This window comes from Lampetra fluviatilis, chromosome 20 (assembly GCF_964198595.1).
Source record: "Lampetra fluviatilis chromosome 20, kcLamFluv1.1, whole genome shotgun sequence".
Classification (NCBI taxonomy): Eukaryota; Metazoa; Chordata; class Hyperoartia; order Petromyzontiformes; family Petromyzontidae; genus Lampetra; species Lampetra fluviatilis.
In genome coordinates this window covers 1,676,200-1,694,356 of record NC_136294.1, presented here as the reverse complement: position 1 = coordinate 1,694,356, position 18,157 = coordinate 1,676,200, and the positions used below count along the sequence as shown (strand labels likewise).

The 18,157-nt window shown below is 50.3% G+C and overlaps 1 protein-coding gene across 14 annotated transcripts in view; it reads right to left on the bottom strand.

Moving 5' to 3' along the window:
• LOC144937827 (formin-binding protein 1-like) overlaps positions 1–18,157 on the bottom strand; it is a 70,115-nt gene that overhangs the window by 44,527 nt on the left and 7,431 nt on the right. For 13 of the 14 annotated variants that reach the window (XM_078865331.1, XM_078865317.1, XM_078865318.1 and 10 more), the window contains exon 2: positions 385–500. The exons of the other annotated variant lie outside the window; for it this stretch is intronic. In XM_078865331.1, the coding sequence (XP_078721457.1) occupies positions 385–500 (116 nt within the window). The remainder of the gene's footprint in view (positions 1–384; positions 501–18,157) is intronic. 14 annotated transcript variants of the gene reach the window in all.

The following is an 18,157-nucleotide window of genomic DNA, read 5'->3' as shown; positions in this document are numbered from 1 at the left end:
TTGGACAGGGTTTCCAGAACCGTTAATTGTTTACTTATGGCTTATGGGGAGCGGTAGTGTAGCAGCGGTTCGCGCGCTGCGCTACAAATCCGGTATCCTGAGTTCGATTCCCGCTCACGGCCAACACCAGTGACGATAACTGAATCGATCATGGGCTTCACCCTAGGTCGACTCAGCCTCATTTGAGTACCTGGTGTGATATAGAACACACACACGCACGCATTGCCGCCCCTGCCAAGGGTGTTTAGACAACGCATTTGGCACGTTATGGACTTGTGCGATGTTTACAGAAGCCGTCAGATAACTGCAAATGAACTCCAGAGCTGAGTGGTAACATGAGCTAATCAGAGCTGAGTGGTAACCGAATCAAACCAGAGCTCTTACCGCAGCTGCTTGGCATAGTTGGTCTCGATTTCGGTCCTCTCCTTCACGAACTTGCAGTACTTCTCCAAAAAGTCAATGCCCCACTGCGTGTGCTTCTCAACGTTGTCAAACTGATCCTGTTAAGAAAACGAGCGAAACGGGGGATTCGTCAAAAATACCGTCAGCATTGCGCAACACCAGGATAACGGCGTGTGAATGTACGTATGTACGTTGAACTTCTTTCGCACCGTACGTGGCTAATCGGAGGTGCGGGGGAAGGACAACACAATAAACAGGAAAAGCGCTTCTATGTGCAAGTACAGTCCGTCCCGGGTTTTGTCAATCCACTGCTGGATGAGGGCCTCCCCACACCCGCGATCGATCGGGTTGTGAGCCTAGAAAAAAAACACACACACAGAGGCAAGCGACACTTGAAAGCGAGGGTGAAACGCCCTCCGCAGTCGATCACAAAGCCACTTGAGGCCCCCTGAGATTTTCCACTGTGGGGCCACAGGTGCGGGGCATTGATCACACGCAGCGCACTCTCGTGCCCGGCGTCTCTTTCAGCTACGCACCGAACCGCCGGTCGATCCACCACCGCCGATGTAGCGTCTGCAATCAGGAGACGAAGCGAGAGCGGCTGTGGAAGCGAGTTGTACAAGCCAGTACGTAAAACACGCCGTCAAAGTGTCACGAGTGAAGCGACAGTGTACGCAGACACACACACACAAGAGTCAATCTGGTGCACAGGATGACATGAAATTAGCTGTGTAGTGAATTTAGTACTGATGCTGGCGAGCTTTGTGCGGTGAGTTTCATAGCGATCGGTTTAGGGATTTGTAGCTTTCTGCGAAAACTGTGAGCATGACAGGACAGACGAACATTATGGTTCCCAGGTACGGCAGTGAGTGGTCCACGAGCCACCTCTAAAAAAACAACAACACAGAGCAGCAAGCTAAATGCACTCCCGCTGTCCCTTAATGGGGAACGCATGGACTGCACACACAATACGTTAGGCAGAGGTCACCAGAACCGCGCGCACGTACATTTGAGCGACAACAAAGCGACCGGTGGCGGAGGGAAGGGAGGACCCGCACCGCATTCACCTCGCAGAGCATAAAAGCCACCGGTATCTGATGGTCACGGGGCTGTGAGCCGCCACACAATGCGCCCCCCGCAGATGTGTGCGCCCCGAACGCTCGGCCAAGGGTAAATAGTACAAAATTCCACGTAATGAATAAATAGCGGGGGTGGAGAGGGGGGGGGATCCCGTGTAAAAAAAAATAATCCCACCTATGCAGAACGCATCCTTCTCCGTCGAGCAGTTGTGTTTGAAAGCCGCGTAAAGTTTAAGTGGAGTTTTTTGTCGCTTAGGATGACGGATAGGGCAAGGGGCGACGGGCGCTCAAGCTGTGTCCACGTTCGTCTCCTCTGTGACAGGGCCCAAGTCGACCGTGAATTTCTCCGTTGTAAAATGTAATCACTATAATAATAATGTTATTAATTCACAAGCCCTTTGTCAACGCATTGCTTGATGAAGGCCTCCAGACTGGATGAGGCTGAGAGCTACGAGGGCACATGACAAGCGTGCACGAGGTCTTGGCTTCTGGCGGTTTGCGAGCAGCACCACGCCTTTGCGTGTTGCTACTTAAAATTGAAGGCCTACCCACACGCCACGTCGGTCACAGGGGGTTGTTTGACCATACTTCACCATGCTGGTCAGTGCGGGTTAAGGAAGTGGTGGCACAGACCCAGTTCGGATATCCTTATATAATTCTGACAGCTGACATTCGGCATTACCGCCGAAAAGAAAGGGTAAAATATATATATAAATAACAAGCGAAAATTCCACGAATCGATACAAATCAAAACACGCCACCCAAACATCTCCACATAATTCCTCTCAGCCCCCCCCCCCAATCTCTCCACTTGCAGAGTGATTTCATGAATACAACACTGTACACACACACTCACATCTGCTACGAAAAACTCTCTCAAAACCAAACAGCAAATTCCACGGGAGAAGACTTTTTTTTCGCCTTGCACCAGCGGCTGTTAAGTGTAACAATTATGGCTCTCGACAGGGCACGGGGACGAAATTGTGGTGCCGGATCTTTCCCGCGGCTACAGGGCTCGCAAAGAGCCTCGCAAGGGACTCCAACTGTACCCAGAGGGCCCTCCAGGGCACGGTCACAGCTCACCAAGGGTGGCAGCATCCTCTTCTCACACCCGCGCGGAACACTTGGCGGGCACGCGCGCGTGCGCGCACACAGATAAAGACAAAGATCACCCGTATAGCCTGAACAGACTGTTGGGGCAAGTGCTGTTAGGGAGCATGGCACACGAGAGGGTGGGTGGCTGGCACTACGCCCGGCTGCCGTTGTTTCCTCAGTGGCGATGTTTGCACACTGCACCAGGTACTCATTTGAGGCTGAATCGACCTAGGGGAGGCCCAGGACCGGTTCAGATGAATCACTGATCTTGGCCGTGAGCGGGAATCGAACACGGCGTGCCAGGTTCATAGCGTGGCATGCTAACTGCTACACCGCGCAGACGCAACACACGTACACGCACGAATGCGAACGCACGCGTACACGCGCAAACGCGCGTACGTACATACATACATACGGTGAGCGGCGCAAAGGGCACAGGGCCCCAGCGAGGCATTCCAGACAGGACGGAGTGAAAACAAAGACGGAGAGGCGGAAAAACCCAAAACAAAATCACATGCCCTCGCCTTGCAGTGGATTCCGTCATGGATGTAATTGCTGTGGGAAACGTCCCGACTCGTGACATGAACAGGGCCTGTAATGAAGCTCGGTCCGGCGGAGCGGTGATTGTTTTTTTTTGGTTTTAACAGGGCCGTGCAGCAGCAAAACCCATCTATTGCACTGTACTACGTTCCAACGTCAATGCCACCTGCCTTCACCAAAAACGCCAACGGCCAGTGTGGTGAAATATTCTCAAACGATGTTCAGAAAAGGCCCCCTTCATCCAGCGGCCGAGTGACAAAAAAAGTCCCGACTGTGTACACCATCTGTGCGGCTCTGCAACTCTGCTTCAAAGCAACTGGACCATAGAGATGACGACGGCTCTTGGGAAGAGCAACAAGGGCGGCCTCACTCACTCCACGTCGCTACGCGGGGAACAGCGAGTAACACGAGTGGCGAGTGACATCTGGGGCAGCAAATTTTGACGACCCACTACACCAGGGAGTCGACAACCCACCACACCAGGGGTGAGCAACCCACCACACCAGGTGTCGGCAACCCACCACACCAGGGGTCAGCAACTCCTGCACTACACCAACCCGCACAGACCAGCGTGGTGAAGTGCGGTTAATCAACCGTCACGACCAGCGTGGTGTGCGGAGGCCTTTGTCCAGTGGCGAATTGTATCATAATAATAATTATTAGAATTATTATCGTTGTTAGCATACCCAATATTACTGATAAAATAAAATCTACAGAAAATAAAAAAAGTTCAATGTACCATGGGTTGCACAGCACTGCAATCCGAGACGGGCATTTGAACAACCCACGTCCTTGATGAATCAAAGGAGGCCACTTCATGTCCCGTCCCTTCGGCTACAGCTCCTCCAGGCAGGGAGCATCTCGACTGCCCTCATTCTGTGCATTCTTTACAACTACACAAATGGCAAATAAGTTTCGCACGCAGGCCTTCGCGTCCAATACCATGACTCACAATTAACTTATAGGTCAGATCGCGTGAGTTGAACGCCGATGTCGTTCACGTGACACCTTTATTTCGTGTCTCTGCGTCGGGCGGAGGAAGGTGCACGACACGCCTCGGTATTTCACTCGCGTGATGCGGCGACCTATCCGTTTCACAAATGTGAAAACACTGCCCTCATCATCGTGCTGTCAAACCGAATGGTTTCAAATACGTGTGACGGTTCTCACACTGATGTCTTATCGACGAAAGTCCGCCCTTCCCCCCCGCCACTGTGAAAATGAGTGAAGAGCACGGAGCTGAAGTATCCCTCGCTCGCTCGCTCCGCGTCGCTCCAAAACTAAACCAGGTAATGCCCTCTGAGCAAAATCGCTCTTTTAAAGCAGTGACCTGGCCACAAATGATAGCTCAACGAAGTGGCTTATCACGTGCAAATGTATAGCAACCAGATACCCGTCTAAACACATGTTGATTGGAAATGCGGAGGGAAAAAACGGAGGACCAGGAGAAAAATCCACACGACCACGGGGAGAGAGAGAGACATGCAAACTCCAAATATACAGCAGCGGTCAGGGTCAGGATCAAACCCACAACCTGCTGTAGACCAGGCGAGGTCGTCAACATCTCCTAGCCACCAGAGAGCAAGGAGTGAAACCGCGGGAGGAACTCCGGCGCTCCGCCTGCTTCCTGCCTGCCTCGCTCGCGCGCCGCGAGGCATGAGCTCATACAGTAACGGCAACGCGTCCATTTCTAATCGATCCCTACGTACGCACGCACACGTTAATTTATTTCGCACTATACGCAGGCAAGCCGTCCGCGCTAATCGGAGGCACGGGGGAAATCGGAGGTGGAATGCGTACCCACGGCATCGTGTGCAGCGCGCGGCCATCGATCGTACGCAACGTATCCAATAATATGTCGTCACGCACGGCGCTTTGTCAATCCACCATTGGACCAAAGCCACGAACCGCCATGCTGGCCTTGGGGTTATTTGACTGTACCTCGCCACGCTGGATTGCGAGGGTTGGAAAAGTTTCGGGGACAGATTTTGGGAGCATAGAAGTACGGTGCAGCAATTGATGTCGGTGCATTGCCCTCTGCGGCTCACAACGCAACCTGTAACAACCTGCGATGCGTGCGTGGTGATCGCCCGTTCAAGCAAGATTCAGGCTCAAAACCGTGCTGAGCTTCCAAAGAACTGATGATAATGATGTGCAGCAGCTCTTGGTCAATCCATTGCTGGATGCGAGGCCCGAGGACTTGTTTATATATCACCGTTCACTTACGCCCAAACAGGAATCGTTATCGATTTTGAATCGCGACCTGGAATCGTGACACATCACCATGGCACACTAGGGGAGGCTTAAATGATTAAAAGTGCAGTGTTAAATATTAAGCATAAAACAATTCATACCACCTCCCATTCAAATGTTCAATTATTTATTTCTTCCGTCTGTCTCGTTTGTTCTGCTTCACTCGTTCCGCCGTGGTGGCAAGATGTTGACTACCTCGCCTAGGATACAGGAGGTCGTGGGTTCGGTCTTCACCCAGACGCTTGTATTCTGTATTTGGAGTTTGGACGTTCTCCCCCGTGGTCGCATGGATTTTTCTCGGGGTCCTCCAGTTTTTCCCTCCACATTTACAATGAACACGCGTTCAGAGTATTCGGCTGTTCTAGATTTCCACTCGATGACTTCATTGAGCGATCATTTGTGATCGCCAGGTTGCTTCTGAAGAGCCATTCGGTGGGACTCACCTGGTCAAGTAAAAAGTTTAGTTTTAGTTCAACCTCGAGATAGGTGATTTTCCGGCACATGTCCGGTAACAGCACCCTGTGGGTATTTTCGAGCGACATCTGGCTCCACCGGGGCTAACGGTTACCTCTGCGTTACCACTGCGCGCGACCGTCTTGCGACACACAAAAGAAATCCCGCGTTGACCCTGTTCCACGCCAACTGCACTCGTCCCGTCTAAAAGCACAACCCCCCCTCCGTTAAAACGACGCTCACTCGCAGCGACGACAAAAGGGGGAGAGAGACCGCCGGGGTCCCGGAATAACCTGGGGCCCGCTGTTGAGCAAATTGAGGTCACCCTGCGGGGCTCAGCATACGTCTGCCCCAGAGTCGCCAAACCGCACGGCTCGCCAAACGGACACCGGAGAAGCAATTCGATTAATTGATTACGATAGGCTCGCTGCGAGGTATTTTAAGTGTGCAATGACGCACCACCAGTCATCATCATTGTCAACCGTGGTCAACCCGCTGCTAGAACAAAACTACTATTTTACCAGGTAAGGCCCACTGAGCTGTGTAGCTCTTTTTCAGAAGCGACCTGGCCACAAATGACAGCTCAACGAAGTGGCTTATCACTTGGAAGTTTATAGCGGCCAAATACTCCTAAGCGCATGTTTCTAAATGTGGAGGCAAAAACCGGAGGACCTTGAGAAAAATCCACGCGCCCACGGGGAGAGCATGCAAACTCAAAATATACAGCGGGCGTCAGGGTCGGGATCGAACCCACGACCTCCTGTATACCAGGCAAGGCAAGAGAGATAACGTGTCGCCAATCTGCCGACCACCTCTCACAATCTGGCGATGTAGTTGGCGCAACTGCAACACGAACTGATTGCATCGCTCCATCTCCTTGGGGAACGTGCTCTCGGACGCGTTGACGCATCGGTACGTCGATTAAAATCGGTTTCTTCGTGTGTCCTTTGTTTTGTTCTGCCACGTTTGTAGTTTTATCCATTCACTCTTTGCCAGCCTAAATGCTACACTAGCATATCATAGGAACTGAATTGTCCCTGAAGAAGCTCCCAACACATGGAGCAAAACGTCTGACAAGGTGCCGAACGACACACGGCGGAACCCGAAAACGCGTCGGAGAGACATGCAGCAATCACCGTAAAAACCTACGCAGTAGAATTAGCACATCATTTGCATAGAACTAGCATCAATCTTCAACAGCTAATTATCACATCAATTAATTAAAAGATTTACGTGGGGAGTAAATTTAATGGACCAATTCATGCGCTGTTAAACACCTAATGAAAACACGCAGATCCAACGCAATGTGTGAATCGTGGTCACATGGACGTCCGGTGGCCAAGGCAACCGTATCGATAATTGACCCATCGTGGGCAATTATTAAATATGGCCAAATGCGGGAGGGGCAGGGGGGTGCGATGACGATCTGAGCGCGTGACGAGCGACCGCTGCGCGATGTAACCGAGGCTCCATGATGCAGAAGGGTCGAAGACAGATCTTGACGTTGGAAGTGAACAGGGGAACCATTTCAACCGCGCGGGACATCAGCAACCTGGAGGAGCGTGTCGGGGCGATGACGGGGACGGCACACCGTCGTTGTCTCAGCCGTGACGTTCCCCCCGGGCATGGGGGGGGGGAACGATTCACTACTACCCCACCCCTCTCCCACCTCCACCACCCCGACCACCCCATCCATCCAACCCATACCCCACCAACCTGGACATTCAATCAAGTGTCGCGATTCAGAGTCGAGACCGCATTCGAGAGTCAAGCGACATTTTTTCGTTTATCATCGTGGTGATTGGGAGCGCCGCGAGCGGCTGCAGGGGGTGGTGTGTGCACACGCGTCAAGCACAACTTGCCTGAAGCCAAAAACATTGATCCTGACAGATGCAATGTAGTGCATGTATAGTCCAGTGAAAAAAACATACGTAGATATTGTTGTAATTCACTCCTATGGCCCAGCATCTATGCTGCCCCGCGTTCACCAACACGCACCGAGCAGCGCGTTGGAAGCACGGTTCGTTAATCCCACGGCACGAGGCTGTCCTCATTCAGCAGTGGATTGACAAGAGGCTGCACTGTACATGGCGAGCTTAACAATGGACATTAATGAACTGATGTATCATTGCACACCTCATTCTAAGGCGCTTGTCAAAACAGTTTTCCTCCGTGTGCAGCCAATTCATTGCAAAGATCCAGTTTCATTTGTTAACTCAGCACTTTTTATTTATTATTTTTTGCACGAGAACGACACCGCACTCCCAGGTCTCCCTTGTAAATGAGACTGCCTGTCTCCACGGGCTCTTGGTCGGCGCTTTGCCAACCCACTGCTGGATGAACGCCTCCCTGCGTCATGTCTGTAATTGAGTTTGTTTTTTGACCATACTTCACCACAAAGCGTAGGGAGGCGGGGGGCAGGTGACAGGACCGGTTAAGGTCTCGCTCGGTTTCAGGAATCACTCGCCACTGACAATCGCTCCATGATCGGGATCTGAACTCATCAGGTTTGTAGTTTAGTGCCTAAAACAGCATGCCACAGGTTCGTAACTGCCTTTAAACAAAGGAACTCCTGATTGTATTAAATATATATACAACATATGTAACGACGCAATGTGCGATCCACAAATACGAAGGAGACATCACGGCGATGCACTCCGCTGCTCCTGCTGACGCGGTTGTCTGGCTTGACCACCCCAATGTGAAACTCTTAAGTTGTTGCTCTGCATCTACATCAGCAGCCTCTACGAAAGAAGAAGAAGATCGTATTAAATTGTGCCCAACGTAAAAACTTAAATAAATAAAAAACACACGGAAAATCATCTCAAAATGTAATTCAAAACATCGCCGCTGTGCCTCCTCCTCGTCGCCGTCCCCCATACAAGGTCCGCTCGCTCCGCTGCGCGGGGCAGCGGCAGCAGGAAATTGACTGCAGATGTGGAGAGGGGAAGGTGAAATTGGGCCAAGCGGTCTCATCTGAGTTTCGGGAGACAGAGCGCGGGGGGGGGGCCCAAGGGTTCTTACAACGCTCGGTGCAAGATCGGTCCAAACAAAGGCAGTTTTCCCCAGGAGATAATAACATGCAGGGCAGCTACGACAAGAACAACAAAGCGATGCCAACACGAACTACGAACACAACGGGAAACGACACCAGAGCGAGTTCAAAAACTGGCATCGTCCACGAGCCAAAGCCGAGCATGAAAGTACGACTCGTTTTCTCAACATTGCAGAGCGTCTTGCCAGATTTTGTTAGTCCACCGAATGAGGAAGATCTCACCATGCCGGGTCGGTCAAAGGGCAAGTTGGGAGGGGTGGGGTTGACCATACTTCACCACGCTGTTCCGTGCTGTTTGGTGAAGAGTGGGGGGGGGGAAGGCCCAGGACTGGTTAAAGCATCACTCGCCACTCGTATTAGCCGTGGCCGAGATTTAAAGCAGCCGGGTTCATTAGGCGGTGCGATAACTACTGCACCACCGCTCCCCTTCATCCACACACCTCGTATTTAATTGGTCCACGGGATTACTGCAACCGCTGATGACCGCTGCATTGTCAAAAAAAAAAAATGTGGGGCCCAACTTTGCTTCTGCTTCAAAATGGGGACATTTTTTGCCAGTATCAAAAAGTTCCAATCTTGTACCTGCTCACCCTGAGCTGTAAATGCCCTGAAAGTGTCACTGCCTATGCACTGGTTGCCTTTTGGCGTTCTCTGGTCTGACGCTGGTGACACTAGGCCCTAAGGCTGTCTCTGGTGTAGGCCAATCAGTTTTAAAGACAATACATAGATGATTATGAGTGCACGTTTTGTTTGCATGTTCACCACAAGTACTGTGTGTAGTTAATGGTGACTTGATTCCTTGCAAAAGGTTTCTACGTGGTGTTTTAACATCTTAACACCTGCTGTTTTATTGCCAGAAAGGGTAAAACCTATTCTTATTTTTGTATACTTTGTTTCTGCTTGTCTACTGGCCGAGACAGTCGCCCTTGAACAATCGGTGTACAGCTCAATGGGCTTGCATTCGGGGAAACACACTCCTGAACTTCTAAATAATGAAATCGCGGCCCCGATTGTTGTAACAATTGCAAACGATCACCGCGGAAAGGAGAAGTGGAGGGGGGGTGAATCTATACCTACATGGTTGTCAAGCAAAACTTTACATGACCAGTACAGTCGAGACGGTAAAAATGAGACAAAGATCTGATCATTGAAATTCATCGTAACGCAGCATGATAATGAAAAAAGAGTAGGCTTTACCCTTCCCAGCAATATTACAGGTGTTATAAAATAGACATGGCTATTGCGTGGCATCAATTTTGCATTCACCACACATCATGCTTGTGGTAAAACATGCAAACAAACATGCTTTGATAAAAATGTAAGCATTATCCTTGAAACTGATCAACCTATACCAGAGCCAGCCTTCTGTGTGGCCTTGTCTCTGCACCAGTGTTAGACCAGGAAATGCCAAAAGGTAAACAGCACAAAGTCAATGCAAATATCAAAGCATTCACGGCTCGGGTCGAGCAGTTATATGGGACCCTTCTTTGACTGTAGCAAAATGATGATGCCAGCAAAAAGGGTCCCATAGACGTCAACTCAACACCGCGACAATTTATGAAATTACTTTGGGGGGGGTATATGATAGCGTGCCTCGTGATGATTACCGTAGTGGGATGGGGAGGGAGTGAACCATTGCATCCTCATTCAATGTCCACATGATAACAAGCCCTGTGTGTGTGTGTGTTTGCGAGTGCGTGGGTTCGGCTTATGCAGTAAAGTTTTTGCAGCAGCGGAGGCTTAAACACACCTTTGCTTTTCCTGAACAGGGCTTTGCTCTCCCCTCCCCGCCCCGCCGGAAGAATAACATTCACTGATGCCACTGAGAGAGCAGCGACGTTATTTATCAAACAGCCAGCCGCTGCATGCTTGAAATAATACGACACTCCACCAGCCATATTTGTGTATTTAAAAAAAAACATAATGAGCAAAAAATAATAAGAGATGTAAAATCACGATGATAAAAAAAAATCATGAAAACAAAAGACCACACTCGCCCCCCAAAATTCAAAACACCCTGCCGGCAAGAAGACTTAAATAAATATTTCACACACATAAACACACAATGGGCTATAACTAATTAAAGCAGTCCAGGCACAACTGTACAGCCCAGCTTTTAAGAGGCCGGCGGTAAGCTGAATGGCATATTAGCATCTGCCGGGAAACGGGTCTGGTTATGTTGTCGCCTATCAGTGCGTCTGTGTTTACCTCCTAGCCGTCAGCCAGGCAACCAGTTAGCCAGTCAGCCAACCAGACAGCCTTCCAACCAACCAGACAGCCTCCCAGCCAGACAGCCTCCCAGCCAGACAGACAGCCTCCCAGCCAGACAGACAGCCTCCCAGCCAGACAGCCTTCCAGCCAGACAGACAGCCTCCCAGCCAGACAGCCTTCCAACCAACCAGACAGCCTTCTATCCAGCCAGACAGCCTTCCAACCAACCAGATAGCCTTCCAAAAACAGCGTTCCAGCAAACCGGCAAGCTAATCAGCCATCCTGCTTTCTAGATAGCCGTATAGTGAGAACAGCCTTCCCACCAGCTTCCCAGGCAGCCAGCGAACCAGCCATCCAGCTCGACAGCCAGCCATCCAGTTAGCCACCCGCCAAGCCAGGCAACTAGCTCGCCAGTCAGCTAGACAGCCTTCCAGGAAGCCAGATAGCCATCCAAAAAAACAGCCTTCCAGCAAACCGGCAAGCTAACGAGCCTTCCGGTTATCCAGCTAGCTTCTAAGTGAGGACAGCCTTCCCAGCAGCCAGCCAGCTAACAAGCGAGCAAGCCAGCATCATAAGCTACCCCCCACCCCCTTACCTATAGTAAACCACAATGCCGCAGAGTCTGGCTTAGCCCGGGGGCCATGTTCACAATCCATTTCCTGGAGTTTTTCCGTTAGGATTCTCATTTGCCTTGGGCGGGGGGGGGTGCCCAGCACAGGCGTTACATTGTGGGGCCACAACAGTGGCGCCCTTGTTCTTCGTGTTTGTCTGGATAAGCAGGGCCACCGCCCCCCGGCCAGACACGAGCACACACAGAACACAGAACATTTCAAAGAGGTTTGAAGCCAGCGGAGTGGCGGGACCAGTGGACATCGCGCCGGTGGAGCAATTAACGAGGCCGCCTGGGAATCCCTTGGCCAGACGAGGTGAATTTTTTTTTTTAAAGGAGGGTTCGGATCGACGAGGAATGGGGGCAGAGGGGGGAAAGCTGGGCGGCGGAAATCCACAGCTTTTCCTTTACAGCGGAGTCTCAAGTTTCCCTTCCAAGAGACGTGAGAATTGTTCCACGAAGCGCCGTGGGTTTCGATTGGTTTCTCAGTGAGTACAGTGACAGCCTCCCCCACGGGGTGTACAACGATGCCCGCCTCCCCTGCCGCACCCCCTAGCACAAGGGTCGGCAACAAAAGAATAAGAAGAGCCATTTTTGCGTTATAATTCGTTACGAAAAAAACTCTCAACATTTCAAGAGCCGTGGTGAATACGAGACAATGGTCCTTAAATAAATATCGTCGCGAAGGGGCCCTTTAAAGAGCCGCAGGTCGCCGAGCCCTGCGCCTGGCACGACAGCGTACCGCTCGGGAGCCGCGTGACAACGATGCACCGATTCACGAAGCCCGCGGCAACAAGCATTGCGCGTAGCGCGTGAGGAACTATCGTTGATGCTTCGTAAGCGGACGTGTGATATTTGGGCTAAAATGGGGGTGACCAAAACTGCAAAAAAACAAGAAACAATTGAGTATAAAAATCAGTTTAAAACGTAGGCTTTCGCGACCAAAATTATTCATAATAAACGTTTTTGGGTTAGATCGCGTTATTTATAAATGTGTCGTAACCCTCCACCACCCGACATGGCCAATCAGCAAAAAAGTGTCACGTTGACAAAAGACAAATAGTTCACTACTTTAGCCCACCGGTGTGTTGAAGCGTGAAACCACAACATTTACAATTTTTTAGCACGACGTTTCGCTGGTAATTGCATCCAGCATCATCCATTCTGGCGAATTGCCCGATGATGCTGGATGCAATTACCAGCGAAACGTCATACTCAAAAATTGTAAATGTTGTGGTTTCACGCTTCAACACACCGGTGGACTAAAGTAGTGAACTATTTGTCTTTTGTCAACGTATTATGAAGTATAAAAATACAAAACAGGTGGTGTTAAAAATGTAATGGGGATAAAAGTGACAGCCCATGGAAGTGACATCACGTCAGTGTTTACATAATCGAGTGCGACATAATTGCATCACCAATCGGAACTCCGGCAGGACACTTGTGGGGAGGAGTAAAATAATTAGGTGACCCTGAGATGCTGACCCGGCAAACAAACACAAATAATCTGGGTCAAGCCCATTTCACAATTAGGTTTTGTTTTATGACTGCAACCATTGTACTTTGAGCTCCCACTCAGTGTGCGCCATTAACACAACAAATATGAAAACGCAACGCTTTTCAACGCGCGTTTGTCCTCGGCGAGGGCGTTTAATTGCCGACAGCAACGGTGGCGCTCGTTGATGGAAGCAGCACGTCCCATAGGCCGCGATGAGACCACGCGGCGGCTCGGATAGCGGCTCTGCCCGGACGGGCGCGCCTCGGGCCGGCAGGGCTGGGACTCCGAGGCGTGTCACACGTCCATTCAGCGCTGGTTGTGCCGCTACGCTTTGGGCAACCCTTTGATACATTTGTCGAGTTTTGCAATGAGGGAAAGTCCCCTCCGAACAGCGACGCAATTTTACATGACGAAGTTTCCTTTGTACTGGACAAAATCTTCCCGACAGTTATCGTAACCCCACCACCCCCGTTCTTGATGGACGGACAGACAGAGGCTAATCCGCGAATGCTTTCAAGCGTTAAAAAAACACTGAAACCAAGGAAAGCCTTAATGGATGAATTTAGTTGCCTAGGGCAACGGCTTCCCAGCTGCCTCCCCTCCCAGTACACTCTGGCGCTGTCTTGGGGTTGCTAATGAATTCAATCTGCTAAGGGCTGACAACGGACATTCGCCGCCATCGCCTCACAACACTGCTCGGCTTGTTTGCGGTTGCGGCGGTAAAAGCCAGTAAAAAGCACACGCCCAAAAAGGCCGCATTGATCTCGTCAGATCTCAGAAGCTAAGTGTGGCTGGGCCTGCCTGGCACTCAGGGGCTTTCGATGCCGTGCCAGTAATGGGCATTATATGACCATACTTCACCGCGCTGGTCAGTGCGTGTTTGGTCAGGGAAGAGCGGGAGGCCAGGGAGAAGCACGTACGTCGCTCGCCACCGTTAGTTGAGGAGAGTGGGCATGGCCAGGAATTGACCCTTGCAACTATTCGATTCAGGAATCCGTTGTTTAACATAATACGGCCAAGGAAGCGGCCTCTAATGGCTCTAGGGGTCATGTAAACCCATGACATAAACCGCGTACGAATAAATCAAGATCAATTGCGCCACACGCGATTCCCCGCATGTCAAGCGAACTCACGAACCGATACGATTTATTTTTGTACTATTTTTATTTTACCAGGTAAGGCCCACTGAGCTCTATAGCTCTTTTTCAGAAGCGACCTGGCTGCCACAAATGATAGCTCAACGAAGTGGCTTATCATCACGTGGACATTTATAGCAGCCAAATACTCTAAACGCATGTTTCAAAATGAGGAAGGAAAACCCAGAGGTCCCAGTGAAACATCCATGCGACCACGGGGAGAACAAGCAAACTCCAAAATATACAGGTGTCGCGGTAGGGATCGAACCCATGACCTCCTATATACCAGGTGAGGTAGTTAACATCTTGCCACTGTGCCGAATTGACCGATAGACGCAGCGTCACACCTCTACGAATCAACCCCCACATATACCCTGCGGTGAGCGTTAAAAGTGAACACGAAGCACACGTTCTGTCCAAACGCTCACTTGGCCGTACGTTTTGATGCACACTCAGCCCAGCCGTTTAGAGAACTACAGTGAAGAGTTGTGCCGACGCATTGTTAAAACGCAAAACCGCCAAGCATCCTCTGTGGGCTGCAATTTCCCCCCCCCCCCATTCTGTCCAACCCTCGCACACTCCAATAACCTCCAAATAGCAGGCAGATAGACAGATGGAGGAATGGATGGAAGGACAGACAGGCAAAGAGATAGATGATAGATGGCAGTCAGATGTACGGGGTGGTGGAACGGATGGTTGGACAGATGGACAGAAAAATAAATACAGATGAACTGACAGATGGATTGACGGACAGACCGATGGATTTACATTTCTACAGGCGGATGGACAGAAAGATAGACAGATGAAAAAAAATATTGACAGATGGATGGATATTCGAATTGACAAGACAGTTGGACAGATGGATAGACAGATGGATGGATGGATGGTTGGACGCACAGAGCGACAGATGGATGGACTGTAGTGTGAAACACGACCCTTCTGAAAAATACTCCAACCAATCTGTAGCCATCATCCAAAACTCAACATTTTCCATTCAACTCATTTTTTTTCTCTCATAAATGTTGATGCCCTGCCCAATAATGGTCACGTCTCTGTGCACGCGTAACAAGAACACTGCCGATAGGCTGCTGCGCTTATTTCTTTGCTTAACCACAACGCACGCCTGCAATCCGGTACCTTGAGAAGTGCACTTTGGTGTTCGTATACGTTCCGATTGGTGGATAATACAAAGATAACCCAACTCTCTCTATCTTTCACTCCTCCTTAACGACCCATCTACTCTCACTCGCCTACCCCCTTCATCGCCTACCCCTCCCGCGCGTCATCACTGACACCCTCCCCGTCTCCATAGTCACTCTCCATCGACTCATTCATCTTGCCATCTTCACCTCCGTTTCCTCTTACGCATCATCATCATTGTCGTCCTCATATTTATAACATTTGCCGCGCGTCATCCCATCTCGTCGCATGCCACGGTATGTTTTGTACCATTGTTAATTCACTGTACAGAGCTTTGGTTAAAGCGCTTTATGAATGTAATTAAGTTAAGTTTGCTGTGAGACACCGAACCTCTGGGGCTGTGACGTGGTCAGGGAAGTGCAGCACAGCAGGTGGGTTCCTGACCCATCTGCGTGTGCACTAGTGTGAGACAACCCTTTACATACGTGGCGGGTGCTCCCCGAGTGCTCCGCTTTCCTCCCACGTGCAAAGTGCTCAACAAAAAAGGGAATTGAACAAAACATGACGACGTTTTGCAAGGACCATCCCCAAAAAAAAAACGAACGATTATCTTGAGAGTCCTCAACGAGGATTGAGCGCATGAATGAAAAGGCACAAGGCAGCTCTGTAATTGCTTGCTCAATGTGACTTGTTTGCAAGAGGTCCTCCAAAGGAAGAAACTCTAGTGACCCCCTCTCAAGGGTATTTGGCCTCATCTTCCATGCTGGCCAGACGTCTTGGAAGAGGTTTTGGCACCCACACAATGCTCCACCACGTACGACCCGCCCACCGATTGTATGGACGCACGTTAAACCTCTTTCGCACCGTACGTAGCCAACCGTGCTAATCGGAGGTGTGGATTAACTGACGATTTTACCAATTACTACCGCTGGGTGGGCAAAGAATCTTGCACCAACTTTTTTTTTATTTAACTGCTGCGCCAGAAGGCCGGACTACCGCCCTCTGGATTGCAAGTCCAGTGTGCTGACCATGACACTTACACGGCAGCATTCTCACTAACGCAGGGCAATTATTAACCTAAAGCAGGCAACTCGGTTGTTGTTTTTGGGAAAAAACACGACGCGCACCCACGTAGTAAATCCTCACGCGTTTAAATATATCCATACGGCCGCATATTCCGCATGAATTATTAAACCTCCATTAGTGTAATCACGCAACGCGATGCTCAGTTACGGCCACTTCAGCGCAAAGCATTCCACTTTGGCAGCCCTCAAACCCGTAAAACTATTGCAAGCGCCCGCTAACTTGGCATCGTTTCCCCCTGGGCGCGTGTGCCGTGTGCCAAGAACAGCGTCGGGACTCGCGCCGGCGTGCGTGTGCCAGGCTGAGCGGAGGGATTCGCATTCCAACACCGAGATGCCGTCAAGGACTCAGGCCGGTCCCTTTCATCATCGAATAATAATTAAATTTAGTATCCGTGCCACTCTCCTTGAGCAAAGGCGATCACAAAGACAAGGATATCCCCCGTATAGCATTTTACAGGCTGTTGGGGCGAGTGTGTGTGTACGTATGTTGAACTTTTTTGTGACACCGTACGTAGCCAACCGTGCTAATCGGAGGTGCGGGGAATGGACAACAAACTAAGTGCTGTTGGCGAGCACCTATAAAGGCTGGCATGGCACACGAGGGGGTCGATGGCCAACACCACGCCCGACCGCCTTTGTCTTCCCAGTTCTGAAATTTACACGCCACAGCAGGTGTACCCATTTAAGGCTGAGTCGACCTAGGGGAGGCCCAGGACAGATTCATATATCTGCCACCGGTAGTGATCTCAAGCTCCCCACTATCACGAAGGGCAACCACGTTTCACAAAGTCTGCAGCAGTTTTGGCAGTTGTTGCGATGTTGCAATGTGGTTTTACCTAATTGAGTAATTTGCGGTGTCATTTTCAAATGTGGAACATTTGGATTGTAGCGTCGGCACAGATGGCCGACTCTTTTTCAAATAATGTCGAGGGATCAAGTCCATCGCGAAACAGATGGCACATATTTTACGAACTATTTTAAAACTATGTTAAGTTTTTACCAGGTAAGGCCCACTGAGCGATATAACTCTTTTTCAGAAGCGACCTGTCCACAAATGATAGCTCAACGAAGTGGCTTATCATCACAAATTTATAGCAGTAGCCAAATACTCAAAAAGCATGTTAATAAACGCGTAGGGAAAAATTTGGAGGATCCGGACGAAAATCCACGCAAACACGGGGAGAACATGCAAACTCCAAATATACAGGGATCAGGGTCGTGATTGAACCCACAACCTCCTGTATACCAGGCGAGGTAGTTAACATCTCACCACCGTGTCAAATATGGCCACATCGTAGCATTGCAAGACATGGCTGCGGCTCGGGGAGGCCTTCATTCAGCAGTGGATTGATCACAGCTGATGACGATGATGAAACCCGCAGAATTAACCAGGGCTAGCACCGCACACTTCTGCAACAAGTCACCCCCCAGGGCCTTTTGTCCTAAAAATGCGGCACTTGACACAGGAATGCAGAGGTCAAGCTGACCAAGACCCAGATCAGCCAAGTGGGCAGAGAGGCTCCGTCTTTCAGAGGACACAAGGCAGGCGTGGCCAGAATTGGTAAAACTTAAGCGGATAAAAGATGTTCACAGAGCTTAC